The sequence below is a fragment of the Malaclemys terrapin genome, chromosome 4 (genome assembly GCF_027887155.1).
Source record: "Malaclemys terrapin pileata isolate rMalTer1 chromosome 4, rMalTer1.hap1, whole genome shotgun sequence".
NCBI lineage: Eukaryota > Metazoa > Chordata > Testudines > Emydidae > Malaclemys > Malaclemys terrapin.
In genome coordinates, this window is record NC_071508.1 from 26,365,049 (window position 1) to 26,388,997 (window position 23,949).

The following is a 23,949-nucleotide window of genomic DNA, read 5'->3' on the forward strand; positions in this document are numbered from 1 at the left end:
ACAGGGCAGCTTCCCCTGCTGCTGATGTGTGGGAGGGGCTCACTTTTGGTGGGGGGGGGGGGGAGAGTTCATTTGCGTGCAGAGGGGTTGGCAGTGGGACTGTACCATGGGGGGAGACCCTCTGGTGAGGGAAAACCGGGGCCCCTTTCTGCTATGGGAGGGAGTGAGCCTGTTGAGTGGAGTTGTGCCCAAGAGGCTGGTGGAGCGAGGCGGGGGAGGCCATGGAGCACGAGACCCCCCCCCAATAGAGGTGACCCCTGACTGCCCTACGTGGGGTGGGCTGGGCATGAGATCCCAACGCTGCTGAGTGCAATGCTCCAGCCCCCTCCTAGTGCCAGGCAAAGCCAGGGCCAGAGATCCTGTCCCCTCTGGCGTGGGGGGCCCCTTGCTCAGGCAGGGGCACTTCCACTGCCAGCTCATTACCGCTGTGTGAAGGAGCCCATCTCTCCTCTCCTGCCACACTGGCTTTGGCCACTCTGTTCTCCATCCTACCCCTGGGGCCATTCGTGGGCGGTGGGCTGGGGCAGTTGCCCCCCTGCGCCAGGGGCCCCACAAGCTACTTTCAACCCTGTTTGTACACTGGGAGCCATCCTGGCCTCCGGCTGCCCCTCCCCGGCTCGCTTTTCTCAGCACCCTCCCTCCAGCCAGCCAGCCAGGCTCCCAAACAAGACCTGCATTGTTCCCCCTGGCCCCAGATCAGGACAAACCAGCACAGAATGAGCCATAGAAAGGCAGCTCCCCCCACCCTGCAGCCCTCGTCCAGCATGCGAGTCACTGCAGCCCCCAGTCAGCTGGGGAGCCCACCCCAGCTAGGAACCCACCAGGCCATGGTGTGTGGGAAGGACTGTTCGGTCCAGTGGCTCCACTCCTGCACCATTGCTCCCATGCACGAGCCCCATGGGGCCTACTCCTCCAGCACATCACCAGTGCAGGGCGGTGCTTAGAAGGGAGTGAGGGGGCTGCGGAAGGGCGGCCCCCCCCCGGGCTTCCATCACCTTCCCCCACACGCCATGCAAGGGCTGGGATGCTTGGCTAGCGACTCCCATGGCAGATACAGCCAGGCAGCTGCAGCTTGGCTCTGCATGTGGATGCTTCCCCCGCCCCCCTTCTCTATCCATGTAGGCATTTACCCTGTGTTCATCACACCCCTATGCCCCCCCCCATTTCCCTGGCTGCCTCCACTCCCCCTGCTTCCCCTAGAGTCATGTTTTACTGCCCTGAGCTGCTGCTGGTTGCAGAGGCCAGGGCCTGAAACCTCTATCATCCACCACCCCCCCCCCCCACACACACACACACTTGGGCCGATTAGGGTTTGCTGGGCTGATCGATGGCCCCTCGAATGCCAGGGCTGCCCCCCGCCTGCACAGCCAAAGGAGCGAGCGGCCCAGCCCGCCAGCGAGTGCTGGTCTCCTTGGGAGCTAGCAGGCATGCATGGTTGCCAGCGGGACCTGGCGCGTTTACTGAGTGGTGGGTTGGGGGGGCAGTCTTCATGCTCCCTAAACAAAGATCGGGGCTTTTGTCTCCATGGCAACAGGCCCAAGGAAACTGGTGGGTGTCAATCCCTGGACAAAGCCCTCGCTGAGCTCCTGGCGCTTAGCAACCACCTCCCTTGCCCCGTGGCATTTCACTGGGCTGGGGGTGGCCGCCGAAGCGCAAGAACAAGGATCTTTAACATCCCTGAGCAACCGGGGCCAGGAGGCTGAGGTGGGGATGGGCAGCAAACCCAAAGCCGAGCCTGTCGGCGAGGCCCGGGCCACGGGCCTGCATCCCCAGCCAGTGCAGCCGAGCCACCAGGACAGACCAGCTGGGCCCATTCACCTGCTGCTTGTCCCGCTGCTGTCTAGAGATCAAGCAGGTCACGGGACCATGGCCTTCATTGCCTGGCCTGGGCGCAGATGCGCCATGTGGCAACAGAGGCCAGTTTTCTAGTCCATCGGTCTCTCGTTCACGCCACCTGAGCTGTGATTTCTCCAGCCCTGGCAGGCTTTCCTGGCCGCTGAAGGGTGTGATCAGTGACAGCCTCTCACACAACAGGATCCTGGGATAGAGCGAAAGCAGGGGGCTAGGGAGGGGGTGTTCCCTGAGTTGCTTTGGCGAAGCAGCCAGTGCTACCAGTGACTGGCACAAGCGTCATTGTGCTGGCCCATCCCGAAGCCGGTGCTGGAGACGCCGCAGGCTCTGGGGTGATGGCTGTAAAACACTGGGGTAATGAGCCCTTTGCACTTGGAGCATTCTCGGCCTGAGATCTCAAAGCGCTGGGTAAGCTGCAAGGCCTCGGGCTCCATCATGCCAACCCCCAACCTGCTCTGGACTGGACTTCTCCCAGGATGATTTCTCACACACCCTGGTTCAGACATGCAATGAGAACAGCCTCACTCAGAGTGGCCATAGCTGTCCCGATGGAAACCAGGTTGCTGGGCAGCATGACCCTGATGCAGCAGTTCTCCCAGCGCCTGAGCTCAGGCTGATCTGGGGGTGAGGTTTTAGGCTGGTTCTCCGTGCGGCTGACCCAGCTTCCCTGCCAGTGCAGGGCAAGAGGCCAAAACTCCCCTCACCGGGGAAGCCAGTAATGCAAACCTGGGAACCCCACCCTGGGAGCCCCATCCTGCAAAGAGTGGTGCTGTAGGGGTTCAGAACCAGGGGTGAGGGAACTGTGGCCCTGTGCCCTGTGTCATGCTGCTCGGGGTGGAGCTGGGAATCACTAGTAACCTGGGGGTATTGCCTTGCTGGTGTGCATGGGGGGCTTGCCTGGGTCTGGCCAGCGGGCTCAGAGAACATGGGCATGAGGGGAATGCAAGCAAAGAAGGACTTTTGGGGTCACAGTTTCTCCCCCCTGCCTGGGCACGGGGATGGATTCTTGCCCATTTAGGGATATTCAGAGGAGTTTCTTTGCATATCGGTTCTTCTCAGCTGCCAGGGAGCTGGTGGACCCAGAGCTGGGTTTACTTCCCACCCCCTCCGGCTGCTGGGTGCACAGAATGCCTGCTTTGTGGGCACATGCGCTGGGCCCTGGCTGCTGTTGGCTCCTTTCTGCTTCACAAAAGGCCCAGGTGCCATGTGAAGGCCACAGCCAGCAGAAGGGGGTTCTCTGTGTCGGTGCCAAGGGGGGAGCTGTGCCAGGCTCCCCAATGGGCTGAGACCCTGAGCTTGTGCCCTACTCTCCTCCCCACCCCCACTGGCAGCAGCCTTCTGTGTAAGACCAGGGCTCTCCAGGACTCCAGCCAGCCAGCATCTGCAGAGGAGCAGCTGGCTGGGGGCTGCGCTTTGACCCAAGCTCGATGGGCCTTTGCACCTAACGCTGTGCCCCTCTGGGGATCTTCATGGGCGTGACTGCTCCAGCAGCCCCACCCCTAAGGCCAGCTCTTGTCCTTGGGCTTCGGAGGGGTAAGGGACTCGCCTGAGAGCTGGGATTAGGGCTCAGGATGAGCTGGCGCTCAGCCCGGAGCGAAATACCCCAGACTATATGGTTTCTGCTAAGGTGGGAGCCTGATCCTTGCGCCCCTTCTGGCTGCTTTGTGCCACCGGGGTTGTGCCCCACAGCCAGAAAGCCATGCTACCAATGCAGTGCCTCAGCAATGCAGGGGCATCTCCCGCTGGCATGGAGACAGCCTGGGATACAGCCAGCATGGCACCACCTGCTCCTCTGGTGTCAGGGATGGGTCGAGGTGAAGGCCCAGGGAGAAGCAGCACCTTGCACTCCAGCCATCCACCACGGGGAGAACGATCCCTAGGGGCTGATTCCTGCCAGCGTAACTTAGAGCAGCCCCAGGAACGTGGGAGCAGACAGGCGACTTCGCTACCTGTCCTCTGCCTGCCTGTGCACTGCTCCACTGGGCCCCAGCACCCATCCCAGCAGGCTCAGTTGGATTGTCTCCAGTTACACGGGGCGATGACACTGATCTACATGTCCAGCCCTTTCCAGTGTCCAGCTCCCCAGGATGGGCCGCCACCTCCCCATGCCTGGAGTGGAGGGAAGCACGGCGTCAGAGGACATTGATCTAAGTCTGAAACAGCTGGGCTGGCAGCCACAGGCCGTTTGATACCTGACGGGCAGCTCAGAGAACCCAGCCCGCTGCCCTGTGATACTGCATCGAAGAACCTGCCTAGCTGGAGGCCCTTCGTTCTGTCTAGTTAGTGATTTATTCAGGACAGGGTACTCGTACAAGGGGAGAGTTGAGATCCTACAGGAGTCTCTTCACTGCTGCCGCCTCCTGGTTTGGAGGACGGGCTGGGGGGGAAGGAGGATGGTGAGAACCCAGGATACGTCGGACAGATTAATAGTTGCTACATCCTCTAGGAAACACTATGGTAACTCTCAGTCCTTGAAGTGCTGCAGATGGGACCTTTCCAAGACATCCCCTCACCCAGGCCAGCAACTCCTCGGAGCCGTGCCAGGGAACTGCGACTGGAAGATGCCCGTGGCCTTGGTGACTCTCCAGCAAAGGCAGGAGAGCTGCCTAAGAAGCCACATCAGCTGGCGACAGCACTAATGTCCTTGCTGGGTATCAAACAAGCCCATGGCAGGCATGAAGATGCCCTGCTCCATCTCATGTGCAGACACTGAGACTAAAGTAACAACATTTGGTCTTGGGAGACGCCAAAGGAACACTCTCTACTGCTTCCCTCGGGGATGATGGAGCTTAGCAAGGCGTGCCCAGGGCCATGATCGGGGGAGGCGACTCCCTGGGCTTGTCGAAGAAGATGGAGGAGGACATCTCTGTCTTCAGCTTGCTGTCTGAACTGCTGCCCTCGCTGGAGGCCGCGTCCTGGCTACACTCCTCACAGCAGCAGCAGCAGCAATCCATGAAGGCCTGCCCCAGCGGCTTGCAGAGGCAGAGGAGCAGTACGGGGGTGACGGAGCACTTGAAGAACAAGAAGAACTGATTGATGAGGTTGAGCAGGTCCAAGGTTTGCTTGGACATGTCCGGGGACAGGTAGGCCACCACAACGTTGCAGATGTTCTCGGGGATGGTGCACAGGCCGTAGATGACCGTCAGGCCTATGACGGTGCAGTTGAGCTGTCTCTCACACTGACCGTGCTTGGACCCCCGGCACTCTGCCTTCTTCTCGGCGCTGCTGATCCTTCGGGTCACCAGCTGGCAGCTCACGGTGAAGAGGATGGGCAGGCAGAAGTAGCAGCCAAAATACCACCACATCCTGGCGTTTTGGTAGGTGAGGACCAGGGAGTAGACAGACTCCGGCAGCTCCAGTGAAGGCTTCATGGTGCAGTACTCGGTCACCACACCGGAGACTGGAGATGTGTCCTGCGTCAGCTTCCAGAGGAGAATCTCCGGCACAGAGAGAGTCATGGAGCCCACCCAGATGACGGCCAGCTTGGCAATGATGGACTGGCACTGCTCTATGGGCCGCATCTTGAGCTGAGGGCTGGTTGCTGCGTGGAACCTGTCGATGCCCAGGGCGCAAAGGCTGAAGGTGGTGACACCTAAGGAAGACACCTGGGGACATGGAAAAAGAGACAGGCTGGGGTCACTGTGTGGCACTAAATGGAGACAGGGTTGCGTTGGCCAGAGACACATCAGGCTTTTACAGCTGGTGAGATGGAAGTTTGCTGGCCAGTGAGAACACCGCTGAGCCAGAGTTTAAGGGGGTTCCCAGGGCTTGTGCCCCAAATCTAATCCACCGGCCAAAGTTTGACCATTTCCCAGATTCCAAAGCACTGCATTTCTAAAGCAGCCACCGAGGAACGAACAGCCACACATCACAACAGTCCCCAACCACCCACGTGTTTGTTAAGGGGCCAATAACACCATTTCCTGCTTCTTCTGCAGCGGTGGGAAGAGCTCTGAAGGCGGGAGCAAGGGCTCTAGGGGGGAGGTGAAAGTGCAGATACAAACCCAGTTTGCACCCACGTTCCTGTGAGTGACTGTGCAATACAGAGGTGGCTGCAGCCGGAGACATAAGTAACTGCAGTTTCAGCGCACTGCATGGATAGTACATGGGGCCTCCCAGCACATGGGAGGGAGCTAAAGCTGCCCCCAGGGAGTAAACTGAGGCAGAGGGATTCAGTGACTTGCCTGAGGCTGCTCAGGGAGTCCAGTGGCTGAGCTGGAGGGTTTGAGCCCCAGCCCTGTGCTCATCCCTCCAGGCCAGGGCTCTCCTCCTTTTTCATCCGCTAGGCTACGACTGACTAGAATGCCTGTCCCACGCTCCCCTCCCATAACAGTTCCAGTGAGAGCGGGCAGGGGTTGGAAGCTCATTTAAGGCAATGCAGCAGCTGAAAACAAGGGGGAGAGCCAGGCTCACGAGCGGCCGCATGCCTTCGGACCACCAGCAGGCTCCTCGCAGGCAACCAGTCCTCTGCTCCGGGCCTTCCTGTCCCTCGCTAGCCGCTCCCCCATGTGCTGAACAAGCTGAAGCTGTTGTCCAAAATCAGCCCCTGGGCATTTCCGCTGCATTGAGAAACCCAGGAAAAACATCCCCCTCTGCCAAAGGAAGAGGACACAATTGGTAGGAAAAAATGCCAAATTCTGGGAGGGTTCGGAGTGAAAATAAACACCAACAGCCGCTCCACAGCCACTGTGCCAGCACTGCCCACTCACTTGCAGCCCCAATCCCACAGCCCTCCTGCTAAAGAAATGGCCACTGTCTGCGCACAGCTGTTCAAGGACGCGCTTGCTGGGCTCCACCGTTCCCCAGAGTCCTAGACCCCAAGGCCAGAAGGGATTACTGGGAGCAGCTACTCTGACCCCTGTACAGCGCAGGAAAACCAGAGCCCGTCCCCGAACTAACTGTTCGTGGAGCTAGAACAGATCTTTTAGAAAAACATCCTGTCTTGATTTAAAATTTGCCAGGGGAGAACCCACCACAGCCCTTGGTAATTTGTTCCAATGGTTAATTATCCTCCCTGTAAAAAAATCACACTTTATTTCCAGTCTGCCTTTGTCTAGCTTCAACTTCCAGCCATTGGACTGTGTTAGACCTTTGGCTGCTAGGCTAAAAAGCCCATGATCAACTCCTTGTTCCCCATGTAGGTACTGACAGATCAAGTCACCCCTCAACCTTCTCTTTGTTAAGCTAAATAGCTGGAGCTCCTGGAGTCTCTCACTATAGGGCAGGTTTTCTAATCCATGTCATAGCTCTTCTCTGAACCCCCTGTAATTTATCAAAATCCTTCAGCATCCACATCCTGCGGACACCAGAACTGGACTCTGTATTCCAGCAGCGGGCACCCCCCTGCCAAGCACACACATAGCCCTTTCTGACCGCCGCAAGGGAAGTGCTCAGTGCTCAGCAAATATCTGACATTGGTCCCTTTTTTTTTTAACCCAACCTTTAGCATTTTCAAAAAGTTACTCCCCTGGGGATCCTGGCACAGGCCCTTCTGGGGATCGCAGGGTGCTACCCACCACCATCCTGCACTCAGCCCTCACTCCAACATGCCCATGCCACCTGTCTAAGCTGTGCCCCCACAGTGCTCACCACCCCCGCACTGGCTGTCGCATCATCATCAGAGACACAAGGATGTTCCTTCTGCAGCTGTCCCTTCCCGCCCAGTGCTCTCACCTCAGCCTGCCTCCCCGCCTGCTTCCATCAGCATCCCCTCACCATGATCCCAGCGCTTCCCCTGGGCCCTGCCCCGGCCTGGGTCCCTCAGCTGCTGCTATTGGGATTCCAGTGGTGTCCACACCAGCTCATGGCCCCGTTGCACCAGGTGCTGCACACACACACACACACACACACAGAGGGAGCTCACAGTTGAACTCAGACGCCGCGGGAGCTCACTTCGAATGGGGAGGTGGAGCATCGGGGCAGTGGTGCAGAAGGGGCGGCCAGGGTGTTTCTCTCGCTGGGGACAGCTGCTGCCAGCCCCGGTCCCATCACCCCAGTTCCTTCCTGCTGCCTGGCCTGATCCCATGTGCTCCAATCACGCCGGGCATGGGGGCAGAACACAGATCACAATATTTCCACTTGGAGGTGCTCCCCCACAGCCTGCCACCCCTGGTCTAACTGGACAAGAGAAAGGATGGGCGGTTATAAGCTATGGGGCACCAAGAAATTAAGGGCCCCTCTTGCAGCTGGGAGGACGCTACCCAGTGTGGGACGACAGATCTGTGCTAGGTCGAGCAATGCAACCACGGTAGCTCATGCTAACTGCCCAGGCACGTCCCCAGGGGGGCGGGCAGGACTGGATTTGGATGGCTGGCCGAGTGGCACACTTCTAGTTTTAGGTGCTAGCTTAAGCAGCGCTGGTGCACCTGGACATCTACCTGAGCAGTGCCTATGTACCTTTAGGGACTGGACCAATCTCCAGGGATGTGGCCCGGCTCTTGGAGCTTGGCTACAGGAAAGAATGGCCCCAGCTGGGCTAAATCGCTGTGGAACTGGATTGGGGTACATCAGTGCAGCTCCCCATGTGGACATTCTTAAACTGGAATAAGAGCACCCACCCCCGGGGGCTGCATCGGCGTCGGAACCTATGTAGTCGCAGCGGGGCCATTTCCTTCTGCAGACAAAGCCTTTGCCCCAAGAAAGCTGGCGACGGAGCGCTACGCTAGGGAGAGGAAGGGGTTCTTGGCTGCTGGGACTGTGGGATCCCAGCCCCACGCCCACCTGGCCTGGCCTGCACTCCCAACATGCTCTACCCCTCCCATTGCCAGGGCCTGACCCTTCCTCAAGCCAGGAGGTAGCTCCTGAAGGTGGCCGTTCAGCACTCCAATCCAAGGGTGTCTGCACCGTGTGGCTTTGAGCTAGCTAGTGCCAATAACTCAGCCGCCCGAGTACAGCCCCAGGGGCCTGACAGACTCGTACAGCCCGTGCTGCCGTGGCCTTGCAGCTATTGTCATTGGCGCTAGCTCGGGAATTCCTACCCATGGTGCAGTCCCTCCTCTGGCTGCAGCGTGGACGGACCCAGGCTCTGCAGGGCTGTTGCGGAGTGTGGGGGAGTTAGGGCCCTGCACCCCTCTTCCCGAGATTCACTGCGACTCTCAACCAGCCAGTAAAGCAGAAGGTTTATTTAAGGACAGGAACACAGTCTCAAGCAGAGCGTGTAGGTACGACCAGACCCCCTCAATTAGGTCCCTCTGGGAGGTTCAGGGAGCTTAGACCCCAGCTTGGGGTTCCCTGCGTTGCACCACCCAGCCCCAACCGAAACTAAACTCCCAGCCCCTCCCGCTGCTCCTCTCCTTTGTCCAGTCTCCCGGGCAGAAGGTGTTAATTCTCCCCACCCCCGTTCCTGGCTCAGGTTACAGCTCAGGTAGCTTCCTTCAAGGGAAGTCCCACATCCCCACTGCAACCCCCCTGCAACATTCCCAGGTCAAATCTGCCCTGCTCCCTGCTCCGTCACATCTCTCTCCCCCCTTCGAGACTGAACTGAGCGGGGTCATTCTGACCAGTGACCTGGGGAAGTTCAGGGCTCCCTCTCCGGGACAATGCGTCCGCTATCAGGTTGTCACGTCCCTTCACATGGACCACGTCCATGTCATAATCCTGCAGGAGCAGGCTCCATCTCAGGAGCTTGGCGTTGGCTCCTTTCATCTGGTGCAGCCTGGTCAGGGGAGAGTGGTCCGTGTGCACGGTGAAGTGACGCCCAAAGAGATATGGCTCTAGTTTCTTGAGGGCCCACACCATGGCCAGGCATTCCTTCTCGATGGCCGCGTAGTTCTGCTCCCGGGGTAGCAACTTCTTGCTCAGGTACACGATGGGGTGTCTCTCCCCCTTTTCGTCCTCCTGCATTAACACCGCCCCCAGTCCTGTGTCTGAGGCGTCGGTGAACACCATAAAGGGCTTGTCAAAGTCTGGGTTTGCCAGAACTGGGCCACTGACCAGAGCCTCCTTCAGCGCCCGGGGAGCCTCCTGGCACTCCTCGGTCCAGACCACTTTGTCTGGCTTCCCCTTCTTGCACAGCTCAGTGATGGGGGCGGCTATGGCGCTAAAGTGGGGCACGAACCTCCGATAGTACCCTGCCATCCCAATAAAGGCTTGGACCTGCTTTTTGGTTTGAGGAGCGGGCCAGCCTCTGATCACCTCCACTTTGGCTGGTTCCGGCTTTAGGCAGCCGCTTCCCACCTGGTGGCCTAGGTAGGATACCTCAGCCATCCCCACCTTGCACTTCTCCGGTTTTATGGTCAGCCCAGCCTTCTGGAGTCGGTCCAGCACTTGTCTAACCTGGGATATGTGGTCCTCCCAGGTCTGGCTAAAGACACAGATGTCATCGATATACGCCACGGCAAAACTCTCCATCCCCCTCAGTAGCTGATCCACCAGGCGCTGGAAGGTGGCCGGCGCTCCCTTGAGGCCGAAGGGCAGGGTCAGGAACTCATAGAGCCCCAGAGGGGTGACAAAGGCCGATTTAAGCCTGGCATCTGCATCCAGTGGCACTTGCCAATAGCCCTTTGTAAGATCCATGGTGGTAAGGTACCGAGCACCTCCCAGCTTGTCTAGGAGCTCGTCCGGCCTGGGCATGGGGTAGGCATCGGCTACAGTGATGGCATTGAGCTTCCGATAGTCCACACAGAACCGGATCGACCCGTCCTTTTTGGGGACCAGCACCACCGGCGAGGCCCAAGGGCTGGAAGACGGCTGGATCACCCCCAAAGCCAGCATGTCATTGACCTCTCTTTCCAGGTCCTGAGCAGTTTTCCCTGTGGCTCGGAAGGGGGAGCATTTTATAGGCGGGTGCGATCCTGTCTGCACCCGGTGGACAGTCAGATTAGTGCGTCCAGGCTGGTTGGAAAACAGCTGTTGGTACAGATGCAGCACCCCTCCGATCTCAGCTCGCTGGGCAGGGGTTAGCCGATCAGAGAGGGGAATTGCTTCCAGGGGGAAGCCAACTCTTGTCCCAGGGAATAGATCTACTAAAGGGTCATCTCCCTGCCCCTCCCACTGTCCACACACGGCCAACACCATATTCCCCCTGTCATAATATGGCTTCATCATATTCACATGGTACACCCGGTGGTGGTGTGCCCGGTTCGACAGCTCCACCACATAGTTTACCTCGTTTAGTTGCTTGACAACCTTGAAGGGCCCTTCCCAGGCGGCCTGGAGTTTGTTTTTCCTCACGGGGATGAGGACCATCACCTGATCCCCAGTGGCGAAGGCGCGGGCCCGTGCTGTGCGGTCATACCAGACCTTCTGCTTCCTCTGGGCTCTGGCCAGATTCTCCCTGGCCAGGCCCATGAGCTCGGCAAGTCGTTCCCGGAAGGTCAGGACATACTCCACCACCGACTCTCCGTCAGGAGTGGCCTTCCCCTCCCATTCGTCTCTCATCAGGTCCAGGGGCCCCCTTACCCGCCTTCCATATAGCAGTTCGAAAGGCGAAAACCCGGTAGACTCCTGGGGTACCTCCCTGTACGCAAACAGCAGGTGAGGTAAGTACTTGTCCCAGTCCTGCGGGTGCTGATTCATAAATGTTTTCAGCATCATTTTTAGCGTCCCATTGAACCTCTCCACCAGCCCGTTGGATTGGGGGTGATATGCTGAGGCCCAGTTGTGCCGGACCCCACATCTCTCCCACAAGCACCGGAGTAGGGCCGACATGAAGTTGGACCCTTGGTCCGTCAAGACTTCCTTGGGGAACCCCACTCGGCTGAAAATGGTCAGCAGCGCATCCGCCACAGTGTCTGCTTCAATGCACGATAAGGGCACTGCCTCGGGGTAGCGGGTGGCGAAATCTACCACCACCAGGATGTATTTCTTCCCAGACCGGGTCGTCTTGCTGAGAGGTCCCACTATGCCCATGGCCACCTTCTGGAAAGGCTCCTCTATGATGGGCAAAGATCTCAATGCTGCCTTCCCCTTGTCCCGGGCCTTCCCCACCCTCTGGCAGGGGTCACAGGATCGGCAGTACTGCCGGACGTTGGTGAAGACCCCGGGCCAGTAGAAGTTCTGTAGCAGCCTCTGCCTGGTGTGCCGGATCCCCTGGTGCCCTGCGAGAGGGATGTCATGGGCCAGGTACAGTAGCTTGTGGCGAAACTTCTGGGGAACCACCAGCTGCCTCCTGATCCCCCACGACTCCACTTCCCCCGGGGGAGCCCACTCTCGGTACAGGAACCCCTTCTCCCACAGGAACCTCTCCTTGCATCCTCTCCTCATGGTCTGTACCACACTGAGGTCAGCCAGGCCCCTTAGCTTCCGCAGGGAGGGGTCCTTCTGCAACTCGGCCTGGAACTCGGCGGCTGGGGAAGGGATGGGGACCTGCTCCCTCTCGTCGGCTGGGTCGGAAGCCCCAGCCACCCCGCGGCCTGTCCTTGGGTGTTCCCTCCCCACCCGGGAAGGGTTCGGTGCCTCCGGTGGGACATCCTTCCCAAGGTCAGGGCGTAGTGCCCCTCGCCGGCTCTGACTACGGGTCACGACTAAGGCGGTCTGGGGGCTGCTTGGCCAGTCCTCTAGGTCCCCCCCCATCAACACCTCAGTGGGCAAATGGTGGTGCACTCCCACGTCCTTGGGGCCCTCCTTGGCCCCCCATTTCAGGTGTACCCTCGCTACAGGAACCTTGAATGGGGTCCCGCCCACCCCGGTCAGGGTCAGGAAGGTGTTGGGCACCACCCGATCTGGGGCCACCACCTCGGGCCGGGCCAGTGTCACCTCTGCGCCCGTGTCCCAGTATCCATAAACTTTCTTCCCATCCACCTCCAGGGGAACAAGGCACTCGCTCCGCAGGGACAGCCCCGCGCCAACCCTGTAAACGGAGAACTTTGAATCCGGAGCATCTGGCCCCCCAGAGAAGCTGGCCGGGGGCCCTTCTCTCTCTTGAGCAGTTGATAAGCTGCCAGCCCCTCTTGCGTGGGAAGCCTGCCCCTCGTCCGTCTGGGCCTCTACCAAGTTAACCCGGTGCGGGTTCGGTCTGCTCAGTCTGTCTTTGAGCTTGGGGCACTGGGCCCGAACGTGGCCTCTTCGGCCGCAGTAATAGCAGCTCATGTCCCGTGGGTCCCCTCGAGCCGGTCGGTTGTCCCTGATGCTGGGCATTCCCCGTGGGAGGGGATTCCCCATATTCCCCCTTTGGGAGGTCCCAGGGTGACTCTCTCTCTGCATCGCGGCGGGCCTGTTCCTTTGGGGCTCCTCCCTGCCACCCCCTGACCGGCTCTTTACAAACTCATCAGCCAGCTGCCCGGCGTGTCGCGGGTTCTCTGGCTTTCTGTCCACCAACCACAGCCTCAGGTCGGATGGGCACCGCTCATACAGTTGCTCCAGTACCAGCAGTTTAATCAGGTCCTCCTTCGTCTGGGCCCCACCAGCCCACTTGCTGGCGTATCTTTCCATGCGGACGGCTAGTTGCAGATATGAGATCTCAGGGGTTTTATCTTGACTCCGGAACCTTTCCCGGTACATCTCAGGAGTCAGCCCAAACTCACGTAGCAGGGCCTTTTTGAATAGTTCGTAGTCCCCTTTCTCTGCCTCTCCCAGTTGGCGGTACAATGCCACGGCTTTGGGGTCCAGTAAGGGGGTAAGGACCCGGAGTCTGTCCGCGGGATCAACCCGGTGCAGCTCGCAGGCCGTCTCAAAGGCCTCCAGGAAGTCATCCATGTCCTCCCCCTCCTTGTATGGGGCCATGATGCACTTATCAAAGCTCCGTGCAGTCCTGGGTCCCCCCTCACTCACCGCAGCCGGGGGTTCGCTGCCCTTCAATCTCGCCAGTTCCAGGTCATGCTGACGCTGTCTCTCATTCTCCTGTCTCTGTCTCTCTTCATGCTGACGCTGTCTCTCATTCTCCTGTCTCTGTCTCTCTTTCTCCTCCCGTTCATGCTGACGCTGTCTCTCTTCACGCTGATGCTGTCTCTCTTTCTCCTTCCGTTCATGCTGTCTCTGTTGTTCACGATCCTCCAGCTCTCTCAGTTTTAGCTCTTTCTCCCATTCCAGCCAATTCCGCTCCACGGATGCCGAACGTCGCCGGGAGGATCCTCTGCTGGCCGGCGAGCTTCGCCGGGAGGGTCCCCTGCTGGCCGGGGGGGCCACGGCGCCTTCGGTATTTGCTGGGCTCCTCCCCACCCTTCCCCTAGGCATAGGAAGGAGGGGTCTCGGGAAGCCCTCAGCAGCCGGCTGACCACTCCCAGCTGGGACAGACACTGGTGCCTGTGCTGCATTTGCCAGGCTGCTTCCCTGAGACACAGGGATCAGTTCATTCGCGCGATCTTCCGCCTCTAGCTGGGCAATGAGCTGTTCTTTGGTGAGCCTCCCAATGCACAGCCGCCTCTGCTTGCACAGCTCCACCAGGTCGCTCTTAAGCCGCTTGGCATACATCTTCCTGCTGGCCACTCACCGGCCTGTGTGCTCACAGCTCCCCACAGTTCCCAGGGGGCCCCCTAGTGTGCCAGCCCTTCTCGAGGTCACCGCCTCTCTGCCAGGGTCGAGCTGCAGACTCCTCCGCCCCTGGGACCACTCGCTGCGATCCCCCCGGGGGACCCTGTTACTGCAAAAGTCCTTCTCGCTGGTCACACACTCCCAGGGGTAATAACCGTCTCTCTCCCACTCTTCAGCAGGCCTGGTCCCCGTCAATCCCCCTTCGTTTTACTGCTCCCCAGTCACTTACTGCAGGAAGCGCCGTCCACGGGGTGCAGTAGATCCCACCTCTGCCACCAGTTGTTGCGGAGTGTGGGGGAGTTAGGGCCCTGCACCCCTCTTCCCGAGATTCACTGCGACTCTCAACCAGCCAGTAAAGCAGAAGGTTTATTTAAGGACAGGAACACAGTCTCAAGCAGAGCGTGTAGGTACGACCAGACCCCCTCAATTAGGTCCCTCTGGGAGGTTCAGGGAGCTTAGACCCCAGCTTGGGGTTCCCTGCGTTGCACCACCCAGCCCAAACTGAAACCAAACCAAAACTCCTCCTGCAGCTCCTCTCTTCCCCCTCCCCCCAGCTCCTCCTCTCCTTTGTTCAGTCTCCCGGGCAGAAGGTGTTAATTCTCCCCACCCCCGTTCCTGGCTCAGGTTACAGCTCAGGTAGCTTCCTTCAAGGGAAGTCCCACATCCCCACTGCAACCCCCCTGCAACATTCCCAGGTCAAATCTGCCCTGCTCCCTGCTCCGTCACAAGGGCCCAGCAGGACCCAGCCCCATGACACGTGACCCGCTGCAGCACGTTCCTGGGCTCTGGGCTTCTGAAGGCTAGAGGAGGAGCTGATCTCCAGACGGGTTGAGCCTGCACTAGCTGCCTCACTAAGCCTAGCACACTACTGAGGTAATTTGCTTCCAAACCCGGCAACCACCGCGCCCCCTGCGGACCCCCTGGAAAGGACCAGCACTGGCCAGGGACTGAGCTACGCCCTCATCCCCAGGCTCTGAGCCCTGCACCCCTCTGAACTTCTAGCAGGTGCCAGGGTGACCCAGGAGCAATCTGGAGGCCAACCAGTGAACTTGGCCAGATGCAGCCCTTGGGCGGGCGGGGGCGGGGAGCCCTGACAGTACATTGTTAAGACACAGCACATGGACACAGCCCCAGAGCCCACCATGGATCCCCCCAGAGAGAGCAAGTGATGACAAATGCAGCCGCGCCGGTCTGAGCGCATACTACGCCCCCCCGTCAGACTGACACTACCCAACACCGAGGCCCATTGTCCCAGCCACCTCCTCCACTGAATGAGCCGTTACAGCAGCCTGACCGCAGCCACTGTGTCACTTGCAGCTGGGCACACCACCTGGGCCGCTCCCCGCCCTCCCGGAGCAGCCTCCAGCCCCCAGCACGGGACGGACAGCATTAGGAGTCTGAGCACCATTCTGCAGGGGCGGGATTCCTCCCAGGGCAGCAGGCCCAGCATAACGCCCAGGCCCACCCAAGCCCCGGGGGAGCCTTGTGTCGGCCCCTGCACAGGGTATATTTCACCCCGTGAATTCACGATCATGTTCGGTTCCAGGTATTTCCCCCATTGCCTCGCAGTGCGTTATTACACTAGGCGGAAACTACAAAGACCACCCCCTGACCTGGCCCTGGCCCTGGTATCGATTCGTTAGTCATTATTAATTATATCACATTACAGCCTAGCATGCCCAGGACCGCACTGTGTGAGGGGCTGTACAGACGCAGCACCAAACGCCAGGCCCTGCCACGTACGGTCCAGCCTAAGGGATTGGCAACATGCAGCAGTTGCAGAGGCTCAGGTGCCGGGTGGTTTCAGGAGGGAAGTGATGCTACATCAGAGCGTTAATATCCTCGCCCAGCTGCACCTGTGCCTGTGGCGCTTTCGAGGTAATGCTGAGGTGTCTCCCACCATGGCAGCGAAGTGCTGGACTCTACTGCACAGGGGCGTGTGTGAGGTTTTTGGAGGCTGCGTTTTGGTGAGGCTGAGAACAGCCGATTTCGCAGCCAAGAGCTTCATAGAGCTCTGGGGAATGTGACCAACTTCCCGGCCTGTCATGCAGTAACCACGCTGGAGCACCAGGAACATGCAAGCAGCCTGCAGCCAGTCCCGAATTGACTCCTAGGGACAAATCTCCAGCTGGTGCACAGCAGCAGAGCTCCACTGACACCAGGGAGGCTATGCCTGACTCACATCAGTTGGGGATCCGGCCCGTTGACTCCAATGGAGCTCTGGCCGATGACGTGGGCTGGGGATCTGGTCCCCCATGTGCAGCAGAGAGGCACAGCTGCATGCAGGCTGGCTGCGGGGTCCCTCCTATGACACTAGGGAGCGGGGTTCTCTGGTCTCACTGACACCAGCTCTATGCTAGCATGAGGCCAGCGATGCTATCAGGGTGAGGGAGGGGAGACTCGAGCTCCCGGCTCCCAGACCCGCTTTAGAGTCCCCCTCCCCCGTGATCTCAGTGCAGCTGGCAGGGCAAGGAGAGGCTGAGTTGGGGATGGGTTTTCCTCCGCTCGCATGCATGAGTTCTCCATTGTGAGGAGAGCTTCCTCTCCAGGGTAACCTCCCCTCACAATGCCCCTCTTCCCCCTTCATCCCGGGGGTGGCCCAGGAAAGGCACTAGAGGCAGCTCAGCTTGATTCTTTGAACTAGCCAGAGGCACGAGCCCCCAGCCCTGCCAGGACCATGTACCCTGAGGCTGTGGGGTCTGCACTGCCGAGGCGACTGCAGCGTGTGCAGACACAGCTGTGACCTAGCTAGCTGGAGTACTGACAGCAGGGCAGCTGCAGGCTGAATAATTTCCCAGGGTCCAGGGTGGGCTGGTACCAGGCCACTGAGGGGTGGGGAAGGGGCAGGTTGCCCTGGGCCCCCTATTTGAGAGGGCGCCTAAGCCGAGTGGTGTTAGAATATAGATATTCAGGCCTGCCTGTAAAGGCCTGTACTTTAAGAATGTAGATGTATTTTTATCACTTTGTTAGTTACAGGGGTATAAAACAAAGAATCAGAATCACAGTCTGCCTGTGTAAGGGCCTTCTCTCGCTAGAACAGTCTGAGGCCTTGTTCTTAGCTGAGGCGTTTGGCTAAGCAGCAGGGGCAGCCATAAACTGGGAAGCGAATGGTCACATCCTCACATCCCAAACGTGTCACATTGAAATGAGGTGCTATTGGGTTGTTAGGAATACAATAGGGTTACCATATTTTAAGTGTCCAAAAAGAGGACACCCCTGGCCGAGCACCCCTGGCCGGCCCCAGCTCGGCCCCCGGCCAAACACAGCCGGCCCCGGTCCCCACACCGCCAGCTCCGGCCCTGGCCAAGCACCCCGGCCCCAGCCCGACCCCCGGCCGAACACCGCCGGCCCCGGGCCCTGCACCGCCGGCTCCGGCTCCGGCTCCGGCCCCGGCGGCTCCGGCCCCGAGCCCCGGCCCCCGGCCGAGCGCACCACCGCCCCCGGCCGAGCACCGCCGGACCCGGCCCGGCCCCCAGCCGAGCACCGCCGGCCCCGGGCCCCAGCCCCGCACCGCCGGCTCCGGCCCCGCACCTCTGGCCCCGGCGGCTCCAGCCGAGCACTGCCGGCCCCAGCGGCTCCGGCCCCCGGCAGAGCACCGCCGGTCCCTCCCTCCCTATTTTTCCGGACATGTCCGGCTTTTTGGGATTTCCTCCCAGACGGGGATTTGAGACCCAAAAAGCCAGACATGTCCGGGAAAATCCAGACGTATGGTAACCCTAGAATACAACCCTGTCCTGATAGGGCCCGTGATGGTTAAAGAAAACTTAGTTTGATAGCATCCAATCACTTCTCAATAGCTGTGGTTGTGAAACCCTCATTTCTGTATCTCTTATCTTTATGGCCCCCACTTTTGTATTGTTAATCTGTCTGGTTCTTTAATTGGTTCTGTCTGCCGTATAATTAATTTTGCTAGGTGTAAGTTAATTAAGGTCGTGGGATATAATTGGTTAGAGAATTATGTTACGTTAGGATTGGTTAGTTAGATTTCAGTAAAATGATTGGTTAAGGTATAGCTGAGAATATTACTATATAAATTGGGGTCACAGAATCATAGAATATTAGGGTTGGAAGTAGGGTTACTATATTTCAATCCTGCGAAAAGAGGACACTCCAGGGGCCCCTGGCCCTGCCCAACTCCGCCCCTTCCCCGCCCCTGCCCCAACTGTGCCCCTTCCCCAAAGTCCCCGCCCCAACTCCGCCCCCAGGGTGACCAGAGCAACAAAAAAAAAACCAACCCCCCACCACCATTCCTCCTCCCTCCGCAAGCGCTGGAGGGAGGCCCGGGAGATGCAGGGGAGCGCAGGGCCAGGGTGAGTGTGAGTCCGGCCTGGCCTCAAGCAGGCAGGACTCGGGCGCGGTACCTGGAGGGAGAGTAGGGGGATGGCCCGCAGGGCCAGGCGGCGGCTGTTCTCCCCACCTGGGCAGCAGGACTCGGGAGCAGCCGCTGTTGCAGCTCCCACTGCCACGGGGGGAGGAAGTGGCCAAGCACGTGGCGCTCGGCGGCTGCGGCTCTGGCACCCGGGCCCGAACCCTCCGAGCCCGGGCCTGCTGTGGGGACCCAGCAGCACGCACGGTGCACTCAGCCCCTGGCCAGTCGCATCTGGGCTGGCTGCCCAGCTGGTGCAATCCCGCGGGCGGTCCCGGGGCGGAGGCATCGGCAGCCCCGTTCGTTCCCCTGCGGGACCCAAACGGGACGGGGAGGCTGGGGCCTGCTGCCCCCACTCCGGGGGCCGCCTGCAGGATTGCACCAGCTGGGTCCCCACAGCAGGCCCGGGCTCAGGGGGTTCACGCCCCGGGCGCCAGAGCTGCAGCCGCCGAGTGTCACATGCTTGGCCGCTTCCCCCCGCGGCAGTGGGAGCTGCAGCAGGGCTGCTCCCGAGTCCGGCTGCCCAGGTGGGGAGAACGAACAGCCACTGCCTGGCCCTGGAAAGTTGGAGCCCGGGGAGGAGGCGGTCCCCTTACCATGCCTCCCTATTTTCCCGGACATATCCTGCTTTTTGGAAATTCCTCCCGGACGGGGATTTGAGGACCAAAAAGCCGGACATGTCCGGGAAAATCCGGACGTATGGTAACCCTATGGAAGAGACCTCAGAAGATCATCTAGTCCAACTCCCTGCTCAAAGCAACCCCAACTAAATCATCCCAGCCAGGGCTTTGTCAAACAGGAAGTGGGGGGGAAATTGGATTCATGCTTGCTGGAAATTAACCCCAATAAACATCGCATTGTCTGCACTCTGGACTCCTAGTCTTTAGCTGCTTGCTGTCTGCGTGACAAGAAGCAGGGAAGTGGGAGGGTGGCAGGAAAGCCCTCTAACAAGTGGCATGGTGACCTGGTGTGCAGGGTCACAGCGCCACTCAGGTTTGGCCTGGCTGCCCCTCCGTGCTGATGGTGGGATGGCTGGGCTGGGACAAACCTGAGTGGCTCTGCAGCCCCCCCCATGCCAGGTTGTAACACCCAGAGCAGGGAGCTGGGCCCAGCCTCGCAGGATGGGAGCAGCTGTGGGGTGAGCGTGCAGCTGCAACCCCACACCCCGGGCCTCCCCTCAGTCGTAAGTTTTCTGGAAAGGTTGGGGGGCCTCAGTTTCAGATTTCGCCTCTGTCGCCTCTGTCCCCCCAAAACCTCTGTGCAGCCCTGGCTGCAGCCCCTGGTGCCGCAGCTTCCCAGCTGTCGGTCATTTCTCCAGCTAAATCAATGCTAGCTTGGGTCTGTCTACGTGCCACACTCACGCCCCTGACTGCAGCGTGGCCAGACCCTGTGTCAGCTTCTGTCTCCCCCAACAAGGACACAACCCCGCCACCCAGCAGTGGCTCCAGGCACCAGCGCTCCAAGCGCGTGCCTGGGGCGGCAAGCTGCGGGGGGGGCTGTCAGGCAGCCTTCGGCGGCAAGCCTGCCGGAGGTCCACCGGTCCCGCGGCTTCGGCGGCAATTCGGCGGCGGGTACACTGAAGCCGCAGGACCGGCGGACCTCCCACAGGCGTGCCGCCGAAGGCAGCCTGCCTGCTGTGCTTGGGGTGGCAAAAAAGCTAGAGCCGCCCCTGCCCCCACCCCACAATCAAGCTCTCCTGACCGCGTGAAAGCTGGTTCCAGCTCTTTCAGTCCAGCCCGTTTTCCTGTGCATGGGGCTAGCGCTGACGGGGAGAGAAGTGACTGTGAAAATGGCATCTCAGTGTGTCTGTTTATTCTGAACACAAGGTGCTGATCTGGCCCACACCCCTGGCTCAGCCTGCCCTCCGTGAGCGACAACTCCGCCCTCTGGCTATCCACCTGGGTCCCAACTCACCTGCACACCCTGCCAGCAACACAGGGCCTGGCACTAGCAGGCTGTGAGCGTGGTGGGTAGAGGGTAGAACGGGGGTTAACTCGTCCGCAGCTGGGCAGGGCTGGCGGCAGTCCAAGCCACTGGCTACAACACTGCAGCTGGGGTGCTGAGAGCCAGGCCCTTCGCTTTGGGTGCCCAGATTCATAGATTCATAGATTCTAGGACTGGAAGGGACCTCGAGAGGTCATCGAGTCCAGTCCCCTGCCCTCATAGCAGGACCAAATACTAGACCATTCCTGATAGACAGTTATCTAACCTACTCTTAAATATCTCCAGAGATGGAAATTCCACAACCTACCTAGGCAGTTTATCCCAGTGTTTAACCACCCTGACAGTTTTTCCTAATGTCCAACCTAAACCTCCCTTGCTGCAGTTTAAGCCCATTGCTTCTTGTTCTGCCCTTAGAGGCTAAGATGAACAAGTTTTCTCCCTCCTCCTTATGACACCCTTTTAGGTACCTGAAAACTGCTATCATTTCCCCTCTCAGTCTTCTCTTTTCCAAACTAAACAAACCCAATTCTTTCAGCCTTCCTTCATAGGTCATGTTCTCTAGACCTTTAATCATTCTTGTTGTTCTTCTCTGGACCCTCTCCAATTTCTCCCCATCTTTCTTGAAATGCGGTGCCCAGAACTGGACACAATACTCTAGTTGAGGCCTAACCAGCGCAGAGTAGAGTGGAAGAATGACTTCTCGTGTCTTGCTCACAACACACCTGTTAATGGTACCTGGTTTTCAGAGGGCAGGTGTGAATGCCCCACACCACTGGGGATCAGGCCGCTTATTTATGTGCCAGTTGTTAGGAGCCCAAGAGAAAGCAGGTCTCTGCTGTGTCTCCGGTCCCTTAGCAAAAGCAGACCGCTGGGCGGGAATGAGGGAGGATTTTACAGTCCCTTTTCTCACCCTACACACCCCGTGCGGCTCTGGGAGCCCCAGACTACAGCCCGAAGGGGTTGGGTGACCAGACAGCAAGTGTGAAAAACAGGGACAGGGGGTGGAGGGTAATAGGTGTCTATATAAAACAAAGCCCGGAATATCAGGATGTCCCTATAAAATCAGGACATCTGGTCACCCTACAAGGGGACTGGGGCTGTGATTGCTCCATACAGGGCCTGTCACACGCTCGCTGTCTGAACCCAGGTGCCTGGACCTCGGGTGAGGTTTTAAGTGCTGGGCGAGCTGGGGGAAATACACCAGCACAAGCCCGGAGGGGTGAAGTGGCACCCAGAGGGGTTGTGCTGGATCCCTGCACTGGGCGAATGGCACCGTAGGAGCGGACATACACCATCTGCCGGAGCCCCCACTGGCCCCTTACCTCCATGAAAGGCACAATGCGGCAGGAGATGTCCCCTAGCAGCCTCTTCTTGGTGATCTCGTTGAAGATGACCACGGGGAGGCAGAAGAAGAGGACAAGGAAGTCCCAGAGAGCCAGGCTGGCCAGGATGGAGTTCCAGGCGCTCTTCAGGTAGTAGTTGTGCCAGACAATGCACATGACCGACAGGTTGCCGATGATGCCCACGGCGAAGACGATGAGGGAGAGGAACATCACGGCGTAGGCGCTGTAAGAGTTCTCCGTCACCGGGTACAGGGGGTTTTGGATCTGCAGACGCTTGTCCAGCACCGTGGGGAGGTTGCCACGGGGGTCTGTGCCTTGGAGGTCTGTGTGGCTCCCGTCTCGGTGTTCAGCAGGGTCTGTGCTGGATGGCACCAGGGGCTTGGTTGGCTGTAGACTGGCTGGGTTGATGGGCCGGGGGAACTCCACCCTTATCCCCGGCATGTACTGCTGGACTGACTTGGAGTCCTCGTCCTTGGTCCCTCTGCGCAGCCTCTCCCTCATCAGCTGTTCTTCTGAGGCTGGCTGGACCCGGTGACCATCCCGTGGGCGCCGCACCTTCCCAGGTGACCCTAACAGAACATCGGCTGGTAGGTCGAGCCCCAGATCACCTCCTCTGTCCCCGTGCTCCTGCCCGGGATGTGCACGGTCCCCCTGGATCAGCAGGGCAGTGCCCGGCTTCACCATGGCCCCATAGGTCTGCAGCACCAGCAGCGAAAGCACGAGAGACCAAGGCAAAGGCATCGCTCCCTCGGCACCAGCTCCACCGCGCCTGCAAAGCAGAGGTGACCCCAACCCGGGGGCTATGGAGAGAAAGGGAAAATTCCCCAACTTGAAGGAGGAGTGGAGGAGTTGTGGGGTGAGCCGGGAGGCAGAGAGGCTGCAGGCTGCTCTCCCAGCTCCAACCGCTGCTCTGGGTTCTCTGCAGATCTCTCGCTGGAATAATAAGTTTTCCTCAGCCAAACCGGCCCTTGCCAGAGCCCCGGGCCCTCTGGTGGCCGTAATGCAACTCACCAGAGCAACCAAACAACACCCCGACCTGCACCACTGAGAGGGGGGCTCTGGGATCACACAGGGTTGTTGCTATGGGGACCGGAGGGGCGGGGGGAGCTCGGCCGCTCCAGGCCCATGCAGAGTGCGCCATCCATCCAGAACACTGGCCATTGCCCAGACAGACGCAGAGTCACGGGCCAAGCTGCGATCCAGCCGCCTGTAGCATTACCGCATTCGGGATTCAAATGCAATTAACGCTACAGTCCCTATAAGGGCGTGACGTACTGAGAAATAAGGGAAAAACCTGAAAAACCAAGCAGAAAGCCAAGGCCCACTCCCAAGGGTTGGGACAGCTGGCAGGTGCCCGGGGGATGGTGCCGCTATTCAGAGGCGAAGCAGAGCAGGATGCCAGAGCGGCTCACGAGGGATATCGAGAACCCTCAGGCACCCATAGACATGCAGACAAGGCTAAGACGTGACTTGACCCCTCCCCCATGCCTGTCGCTATCCCAGCTCCCTGCTGTCTTCTAGTGTCTCCAGGTTCTTCTCTGACCCTCATCCCCGGGGTATCTGAGCCCCTGCAGACAGCGCATTCAGTGACGTGACTCCTGGCTGGCCCACGTGGTTGGGTCTCTCTCGTCCTCTTCCCAGGGGGAGAACTGTGGGTGCAGTCGTTTGTTTTGGGAGGGTCGTTTTTGTTTATGCGCACGCTGCTACCTGGCCCCAGCCCTGCTCCTGCCCGCCCACACAGGGGCACCTCCCCTCACTGTTTGTCTGCTTTTTACGTTGTCAGCTCCTGGGGGCCAGGACTGTCAGCACAGGTTTGTGCAGCACCTGGCACAACAGGGTCTTGACCTGGTTGGCATCTAGGTGCTACCACAATAGAAATCTTAAATAATAAAACTGATAGCTGATGGAGGGAGACCTGTGTGGTCCACAAACCGGGACACGGGCGATACGGCCTATGGGGCAGAACTGGAATCAGGACCCGAGCAAGGCTGGGAACAAGGCAGGAGTAGGACTGGAGCAGGACTAAGAACAGGGCAG

The 23,949-nt window shown here is 59.4% G+C and overlaps 1 protein-coding gene across 1 annotated transcript; it reads right to left on the reverse strand.

Annotated features, from left to right (window-relative positions):
* Positions 1-4,121: 4,121 nt before the first annotated feature.
* GPR37L1 (G protein-coupled receptor 37 like 1) lies at positions 4,122-22,825 on the reverse strand. Its single transcript, XM_054024694.1, has 2 exons — positions 21,892-22,825; positions 4,122-5,456 (listed from the first exon to the last, which is right to left on the reverse strand). The coding sequence occupies exons 1-2, from the start codon at positions 22,651-22,653 to the stop codon at positions 4,641-4,643; spliced, it is 1,578 nt and encodes a 525-aa protein (XP_053880669.1). The 5' UTR covers positions 22,654-22,825; the 3' UTR covers positions 4,122-4,640.
* Between the last annotated feature and the right edge of the window lie 1,124 nt (positions 22,826-23,949).